The sequence below is a fragment of the Gobio gobio genome, assembly GCF_949357685.1.
Source record: "Gobio gobio genome assembly, chromosome: 14".
NCBI classification, from domain to species: Eukaryota; Metazoa; Chordata; class Actinopteri; order Cypriniformes; family Gobionidae; genus Gobio; species Gobio gobio.
In genome coordinates this window covers 31,531,679-31,541,325 of record NC_137107.1, presented here as the reverse complement: position 1 = coordinate 31,541,325, position 9,647 = coordinate 31,531,679, and the positions used below count along the sequence as shown (strand labels likewise).

The 9,647-nt window shown below is 35.9% G+C and overlaps 1 protein-coding gene across 9 annotated transcripts in view; it reads right to left on the bottom strand.

Annotated features, from left to right (window-relative positions):
* Nucleotides 1-6,319, bottom strand: part of med15 (mediator complex subunit 15) — a 25,296-nt gene extending 18,977 nt beyond the window's left edge. For 4 of the 9 annotated variants that reach the window (XM_079835816.1, XM_079835819.1, XM_079835818.1 and 1 more), the window contains exons 1-6: nucleotides 6,170-6,316; nucleotides 5,119-5,206; nucleotides 4,964-5,015; nucleotides 4,831-4,854; nucleotides 4,566-4,733; nucleotides 4,206-4,459 (exon numbers count right to left, since the gene is read on the bottom strand). In XM_079835816.1, coding sequence (XP_079691942.1) covers nucleotides 4,206-4,459; nucleotides 4,566-4,733; nucleotides 4,831-4,854; nucleotides 4,964-5,015; nucleotides 5,119-5,206; nucleotides 6,170-6,237 — 654 coding nt within the window. In that variant the 5' untranslated portion in view covers nucleotides 6,238-6,316. Of the gene's footprint in view, nucleotides 1-4,205; nucleotides 4,460-4,565; nucleotides 4,734-4,830; nucleotides 4,855-4,947; nucleotides 5,016-5,118; nucleotides 5,207-6,169 lie in introns of all 9 variants that reach the window. The other 5 variants (XM_079835823.1, XM_079835822.1, XM_079835824.1 and 2 more) reach the window with 3 other exon arrangements.
* Nucleotides 6,320-9,647: the final 3,328 nt, after the last annotated feature.

Genomic DNA, 9,647 nt, shown 5'->3' with positions numbered 1-9,647 from the left:
ACCGACTTACACATATGCTTTGTTTGCGCGACTAAACCATCAAATACACAACAAAATAGCCTATATCTCAAAATGACAGGCTTGGAGAGTATTCACTTAAACACAGTTTAGCTTAAATGGGCGAAAATAGTTGGGAGAAATTAATGGGAGAATGATATTAGATCTGCGTCTTAAAGGGGCAGCATCTAATAAACCTGGTAACGATTGAGCCAATAATGTGAATCAAACAACAAAAGGCAAAGAGAAAATTACTTGCAGCTCTTGTATGATATGTGATGCTCTTTTTTTTTTTTTTTTTTTACCTTTTTATTAATCATATATTATACATATACATATACATATATATATATATATATATATATATATATTAGGGATGGGCGATATGGACTTAAAAATGTATCCCGATATTTTCTAGTATTGACGATAAATGTAGTATCATTCCCCATGTTTTATTTATATATATATATATATATATATATATATATATATATATATATATATATATATATATATATATATATATATATATATATATATATATATATATATATATATTTATATTTATTTATTTATTTATTTATATATATATATATATATATATATATATATATTTATATATATATATATATATATATATATATATTTATATTATATATATATATATATATATATATATATTTATATATATATATATATATATATATATATATATATATATTTATATTTATATTATATATATATATATATATATATATATATATATATATATATATATATATATATATATATATATATATATATATATATATATATATATATATATATATATATATATATATATATATATATATAAATAATAATAATTTTTTTATAATTTTTTTTATGTCAAATTCCACACCAACCTTTTCAGAAATGGAAAAGTTGCAGATATAATTGTCTTCTGTAAAAGTGCAGGAAATGTTTAAATAGTGCAACTGTGCTAAAAAACGTCACACAATACAAACAAAAATAATTTTTAAATCAATGAAAAGTTTTACATGTAAACCGATTCTGTATTTATTCATACATGGTGCAAACAGTGGTAAAAATAGCAGAAACAGCAAAAGTAATAATCCCAAAAATGTCTTCAGATTACAAAAAAAGTTGAAAATAATGATTTAATGATAGAACTTCAGTAATTTGAGTTGATACCATAATAATACCACAAATTATTCTACTAATAAAAATAAACTGCACTAAGGAATAATGAGCTTCTGGGTTCATGAATATTAATCACGTTGTCAGCGTTCATTCCAACTGATTGGCTGAAATCAAAACAGGCACAGTAATAGATGCACGCCAGCCAATGAGATTCCCGTTTGTGCATTCCTTTCTTCCTGTTCACGAAAGGCTGAATAATTCCAAATAAACGCCATTACTTTACAGGAAAATGCAACAAAGGATATTGTTTACATGTAGCACGTCAATTCTGTTTGGTATAAGACTCTCTCGCTCTCTCTTTGAGTGTGTGTGAAACACTGAGCGCTCTCAGTCGCGCGCCTCACACTAGTGTTTAATGTGCGTCATATACACTGCGCATTCATTGAGATTAACTGAAATAGTGCGCTTTACCGATCGATTGAGAAAGAGCAAATCTCTTAAGCGCTCAGTCCAAGTGCTCAGCGAGTGAAAATACATCTGTATGGTTCAGATTGCCCTCAGGTAGCCCCTCGTTTAGCTATGAACTCTTCCGCAGCTTCCACCATAGTTGTTTTCGTTCTGCACGTGAGATGCGGATTCAGTGCCGCAGCTCCTATCAAGCACTGCGCGCAGAGCACCAAGTGCTGCGTGGGGCACCACAAGAAATTCTCTCCCCGTTCCCCCGTTCAGCTATACAGAGTGACGAACGCAGCCACCGCGGCCATCATAAAGTAATAACGTTTAGGGCATCAAGAGACGGCCAGCGGTGGCACGGTGCGGATGGGTCGCACCATCAACTAGGCTTTATCGTTATTATCGCGGGAAGGCAAATTCTTATCGTGGGGAGAATTTTTACCGGTATATCGCAAACGATAAGATATCGCCCATCCCTAATATATATATATATATATATATAAAATGATTAATAAAAAGGTTAAAAAAAGCCCATCATGTAATAATATTTCACAATATGTTTTTTTTTCCCGGTATTTTTGATTAAATAAATGCAGGCTTGATAAGCATGAGACTTTTTGCAAAAATATAAAATAGTATCCAAACACTTTTTTTTATTTTTTATTTTACATATTGCCCCTTTCTTACATTTTAGCCCTTGCCCCTTAGGAACTTTTTGCATGTCCCTGCAGGTTATTGAAGTAAAATAGGCTATAAGCTAGTCACCTTTTAAACTAATAAAAAGCTTAATTTGGATTTTTTGGATCCACAAAACTTGCCAGAAGTCATGGCTTAAGGTTTTATTTTTTTATTTACTCCGGAGGTGCATGCCCCCGGACCCCCCGACGAGCGGCTTGGTAACAACCACCGGCACGTAACAGCACCGCTGCTGGAAAAAATTCTAGGGGAAACACTGAGTGTTGTGTTGTTTTTGTGTATTTTATTTTTTTTTTTCACAGTGTTAGGTGTCATATGGTGATTGTTAAACACGGAACACTTCACTACATGATTTCATGGTGAAATGTCTTATTTTTCATGTTAATCAGGTCAATATTGATCTAGAACAATGCGCTATGGCTTTAATTCAGCATAAGCAGCGGAGCAAAAATGGACTCAGCGGCAAAACAATCGCGGCACTGGCGCTTCTACTCTGCTCCTGCGACGCACTGCCGCGCCACCTCTGCGTGCGGTGTGAATGCTTGAATCTGTTAACATGGGCGCCGGAAAAAATACACTCTGCTAATGCGTGCAGTGTGAAACCGGCTTAAGCCGGTATTCTGACGAAAGTGCTGCACTGTATTTACTACATCAACAGCATAGGAGACTGGCACAGACGAGAAGAGATTGTTGAATAAAGTTGCTATTTTGGTTGTTTTTTGCATATACTCGTCGCTTCATAAAATTAAGGTTGAACCACTGTAGTCACATTGACTAATTTAACAATGTCTTTACTACCTTTCTGAGCCTTGAAAGTGGTAATTAAAATGCCGTCTAGGGAGGGGTTTGGAACGACATGAAGGTGAGCAATTAATGACAGAATTTTCATTTTTGGTCGAACTAACCCTTTACGCATGAAAATAACTGACGGAAATATATTTGCTAAACAAATGAAACCAATGAATTAGAGGCTGACATTTTTTCAGGAATTCCGTGGGAAAAAATTTCAGCGGGAGTGGGCTGGACCGGGAATCGTAATAACACTATGATACCAACTATATAGCTACACAAATATACCGTTTATACAAATTTACTATACGTTTTAATTTTTAACTCAATTGTAGTTGCCCTGTCTCTTTATGGTCTCCTGTTTGCTTTGGTGTGGCTGGTTAAGTGAATGACGTGCTTCACACCCATAACAGTCGGTGGCGGTAAGTTGGTATGCCAATGCCAACCACCAATAATATAAGAGAAGGAGGCTTCCCCATGCACTTTGTAGCAACGAAAATCATAATCAAAATGGAGTCAGACAGACACGCTGCAAGGACTACTGTCGGAAAAATATACCTCTGTTGTGCTCACCGACATTTCTGGGCAGTCTGAAGTAACCAAAAAGTCATACGCCAGCTGTGATAGCATTTACTGCGCATGTATGCGTGCCTGTGTTTGTGTGTGTTTGCATAGATGATTTACTTGGAATTTAATGTGTGTGCATTGTTTAAGCTGGCTTTCAGTACAATAAAATAACAAAAACTACATTTTGGATTTTTATTCAACTAAGTGGGCATGCTGTGATCTGTTCTGTTTTTACTGTAACTGACAGATTCACAGAAGTGGGAGGGAACGGGAGTCAACCTTCTGGGATTGTGACGGGACGGGATTTTCCCCCAGTTTTTTTGTGGGATTGGGATGGGATTTTTTTGTGTGGAAGTGGGACGTGAGAGGTTTGAAAATCCTCTCCTGTGTCACCCTCTACAATGAATATGATTAATATTCTTTTGGTTTCTTTACCTAATATATTTAAAAATTAAATGGCGAGTACCAAAAATTTACGTATACGTATCGGGCTAGTTCGGGAAAAACTGATATCGGTGCATCCCTAATCACCAAACCTTAATCCTTCCATTCTCCGTTACCTGGTTCTGTTGTTGCTGCTGAGTCTGGGCCTGCTGCTGTTGCTGATTCTGATGCTGCATTTGCTGATTCTGCTGGTGCTGCTGTTGCTGTTGAAGTTGCTGGAGTTGCCTTATCTGTTGGAACTGCTGCTGCATGGCATTCTGCTGCATAGCTGTTTGCTGCTGAGGCTGCATGGCCTGTTGCTGCAGCTGGAACTGCATGGACTGCTGCTGTTGCGGCTGCTGTATCATCTGCATCTGCCCGGCAGCCCCTGCTGGAGTAGATATTGCATCTTATGTAATTTTGTGGAAATGCATGAGAATTGAAATAAGATCATTAAGCCACAGTCTCTCCAATCAGATGACAGCTATTGAATTTACCAGCCTGCTGGGCTCCCGCTACTCCCTGCATGGCATGTTGACCCATTTGCATTTGCCCCATTTGCCCTATACCACCCATTTGTGCACCAGGGGGGCGTGGTCCAATGCCAATAACTCCAGGACCACCTCCACCCACTCCTGGTAAATTCTGCAGGGCATTCATGGGGTCTAAAAATAAACAAGATTACATTGAAACACAGCAGAAAATATATTCTGACGATTAAATAGTAGACTTGGGAAGATCTTAAATAGCTCTTTAATTTACCAGGCCCACCTTGAGTCTTTTTATCTGCAATGAAAAACAATCTGTTCAATACACTGTCAATACACTGTCCACATCCAAACATCACAGCAATAAGACAAAAAATTGCCTAGTAAATACTGAAATGACTACTTACGAATGTCTCTAAAATGAATGATCAGCCTTGCAACCAGAGATAAATACTCCTCCTGTTCCCCGCAAAAAATATGAAATATATTTTAACAAATCACACACTAACAAAACAGTTCCGTCAAAGTGTAAGTTACTATGTACATTTAAAGTAGTACTTACTCTGGTCTTTGCTTTGATAAAAACATGGCTCTCCATGTCAGTACTGGACTTTGTGTGAGCAGTTCCTGCTTTTCTCATGGCTTCATCTCTAAAATATAATAAAGCAGAAGTTTGAATATTTGATCACAACTGGTGCACGACAAACAAGAAATATTACCTATTGTTTACTGAGACTATCAATCATTTAAGATGTCTCAGAACATGAGCACTATTAGAAGAGCTTTTTATTGCAACAAAGAATAAACCTATTACAAGCAAAGAGACAAACTAAATATTCAAAAAGGGTTACAAACAATACATGAAATTCTGAAATGAACTAAAGGTTATGCTCTTATATGTATTACATCAAATAAGAGTCTTACAAGCAAATTCATTTATGAATTCTTTTTTAAAGAACTCAAATATATAACAACATCCTTCTTTAAAAAATTGTGTTTTAAATTTACATTTATGAATGTAGAATTTTGCAAGGAATAACAACAAAATAATTATAAAGTTAATGATATGGGCCTATTTTAAAAGAGTCACAAAAAAAAACTTTTTTGTCTAATACAGAAGTTTGGGTATAAATTCCTTTTAACAATATTAGAAAAGCCCATTCAAAACATGTTCTCCAAAGTTAAGACAAAAGGAGCAATTGGGCAACTATTTGAAGAGCCTGAAGTGATCATAAGAGCGATGAAAAATATTTGACGTTGATTTTCTTTTGCCCACCACGTTAAAGAGCATTTATATATATGTAATACATATTTCTCTTGTACATATTTGATTAGTATTTAATGAGGCTTTACTTTCTATTAGCTAACCGCACAGCTAAACAAACTCTAAACAGAAAATGTAATCTCACTTAATGAGCATAATACCGTGATTAGATAAATATCATATATATAATACACGTACAGCCTATTTTTGAACATTTCGACTCTTTAACAGATGAGCTGATAACAAGCCAGAGCATCCGCTAGTTAGCAGCTAACTAGCTAGCTGAGTCTGATACGTCCAGAATGCGCTTAATATAAGGATACAACAAAATATATATTTGTGGGCTCACATTTGCGCCACTACTTTCTGTCGAAAGGCTGGACTCCTCCAATCACTATCAGGACCTGGGACATCCATAACTGTTGTTGCTGAACAACGTTGAACAGGCTGCTTCCAGTTAGCGATGTCTGTCCGCTTCGTAAATGAATCATTCCACTGAGTCGGATCTTTTCAAGGAATCGGTTGAATCCACTCACAGAACTGGTCTGAAAGATTCGTTCAAGAATCTGAATAAACAAACTGTTCTCGAGTAGAGAAATAATTCAAATACATCTTATTTGAAATATAAATTGTATATACTTACTATACGTATAAGGTTTAATTGCTTGTCAGATTTATTAATCTACGTGAAAGCTTAGAGATAGCAGTTTTTAACGTAAATGCAAATTAAATGTAGGTTTAAATGCTTTACCTTTTTGAGCTTAATAATAGCTGCAACAAACTGAACCATTACACAGTAAATGTCAATAAAATATATTAAAAAATGGGGGAAATGCAATAGGCTACAGTAAAATAATCACCGTGACGGTTCATTGACATGAAAGAAATTAAACAAAAGAACCGATTCAACGAAATGAGCCGGACTTCCCTAAACCAGGCTAGGCTAAAACTGCTGCTATTCTCAAAGTCTGTTCTAGCAAATCTGCAATATAAAGTGTATTTGTTATTATTACTATTAATATTAGCCTATTATTTGTCATTTATATATTGGCGCACAGTGAAGTCTTCGATCAAATTACTTTTGACCTCAATAATTAGACTCACAAATCCTCTGGTTTCACAGACGAGGCTTAAACCTAGTCCAGACTAAAATGCATGTTTGGGTTGTTTTAACTGAACGCATCTTGCATATCTTAATGTGTAATATGTCAGTGCCATTGTTTAGTCTCAAAATGTATACCAGTAATGTTTTTTTTCTTCTTCTTCTAAGGATATATTTATAAAAGCATGTCCTACATAAAATAAGGCCTAATCTAAGCATTGTCTGTGAAACCAGGCCTATGTATGTGACAAATAAAACTTTCACAGGCAGGGGATGAATTAAACCAGGATTAGGCCTTAGTTTGATTAGGACAGTTTTTATAAACCTGCCGTAGAAACAAACATTACTGGTGTGCTTGTGCATCTTGAGACAAAACAATGGCACTGACATATTTTAAGATATAGTGCAAGTTGCTTTCAGTTAAAACAGCTCAAACATGCATTTTAGATATAGGACTAGGCTTAAACCTTGTCTGTGAAACTGGGGGTTAATGATGTATGGTTTAGATGACATCATTTGCAACCCCTAGATTAGAGTTGGTTGTCACTAACCTGTGGCATGTGTCAATTTATATATAGCCTATAATTCAAGTCATGCTTAAAGTTTATTTTGATTTCTTTATTGATGTGTGCATGAATCATTTTTATTTAAGTATCATTGAGATACTATTATAGTTTTTATTCTTATATTTTACATTTTCCTTTTGGTTAAATTTTTTTGTCTAACTAAACTAAATGAGAAAAGTTATACATTAAGTTTTGTATATATTTTGTATTATTTCAGTTAATGTTTATCTTATTTATTTTATTTCAAGTGCCAAAAATGTATTTTATGGTTTTAGTTTTTATAAATGATAATAACACAACATGAATTAAATAGTAGTAACATTTAGAACATTTGAGTTACTTTATCATTGCATTACTGACTTTTATTTTCATTTTCAGATGTGTTAAGGCTCTGGGGTGTGGTTATTGGGCAGACATACCATGGGTGACATGTCAAATGAAATACTTCCGCATTTTTCACACATTGGTTAAATGTTGGCTTCCTGCCCAAACATCATTGTTTCACTGTATTTTTACTTACTGTAATATTGTATTATTATTTTTTTTCATTTGGTGGCCATCAATGCTGACAAAACTTAAGCAACATGTCTCATAAAATGTACTCCATGTTGCATCAGGGCTCTGTTAACATTGTTGTAAGACTTAACAGTTGTATGGCTATTAGATTCTATAACCATATTCTTGACAAACTGCTGATACTTTGAGTTGCCAAGGGGACTGATGAGGTCAGAATGGAGTCTAAACTAAAAAACTGCACTGACGTTTGTCCTCCTTTCCTCAATAATGAGCACATCTTTGTAAAGGATATGATGTAATAAAACAGTTTAACAGCGTCAGTTAAATTAGTGATGATTCAGTATCCTCTGGTTTTGAAAGGAATTTGAAGTACATGCACTGAGCTCCAGAGTGTGTGTAACATTCATCCATTTGAGTGTATAAATCAATGCAAAAGCTAGCCTATAGCCATTTTTTCCTTCACCCCCTGGTTTCACAGACAAGGCTTAAACCTAGTCCCAGATTAAAATGCATTTTTGAGCTGTTTTAACTGAGAGCAATTGATCTTAAATAAGTCAGAGCCATTGTTTTGTCTCAAGATGCGCACAATAACTTTTTTTTTCTAAGGCATGTTTATAAATGTTACTTAAATGTCCTAATCGAACTAAGGCCTAATCCTGGCTTAACCTAAACCCTGTCTGTGAAACCGGGTCCACAAATTTTAAGGCATTTTTTTACTTTGTTTGATCTAGACACATCTGGCAAGCAACAGTTCATAAAAGCTTTTTGACTAGGGCATCTGACCTACTTTTTGGTTTGTGTGTGTGTGTGTGTGTGTGTGTGTGTGTGTGTGTGTGTGTGTGTGTGTGTGTGTGTGTGTGTGTGTGTGTGTGTGTGTGTGTGTGTGTGTGTGTGTGTGTGTGTGTGTGTGTGTGTGTGTGTGTGTGTGTGTGTGTGTGTGTGTGTGTGTGTGTATGTGTGTACATGTTTTTCTAGCCTGGTGGGGACTTGAACCTGACTGTAGACAGACTCATGGGGACTAGTGTCACCGTGGGGACCTAAATTGAGGTCCCCACGGGCACAAAAGCTTATAAATCATTCAGAATGAGTTTTTATGAAAATGTAAAAATTCAGAATGTCTCCTGTGAGGGTTAGGTTTAGGGGCAGGGGCAGTGTAAGGGGATAGAAAATACGGTTTGTACAGTATAAAAACCATTACGCCTATGGTGAGTCCCCAGAAGGATAGCCCACCAGACATGTGTGTGTGTGTGTGTGTGTGTGTGTTGTGTGTGTGTGTGTGTGTGTGTGTGTGTGTGTGTGTGTTGTGTGTGTGTGTGTGTGTGTGTGTGTGTGTGTGTGTGTGTGTGTGTGTGTGTGTGTGTGTGTGTGTGTGTGTGTGTGTGTGTGTGTGTGTGTGTGTGTGTGTGTGTGTGTGTGTGTGTGTGTGTGTGTGTGTGTGTGTGTGTGTGTGTGTGTGTGTGTGTGTGTGTGTGTGTGTGTGTGTGTGTGTGTGTGTGTGTGTGTGTGTGTGTGTGTGTGTGTGTGTGTGTGTGTGTGTGTGTGTCCACTTGAGCGAAAAGACTCTCTGTGTCCACACAGATTAAGTCCCACCTTGCAGGAGTGTTAGAAGGTTTCTCTTTTGATATGTCAAACCAATTTGTTGC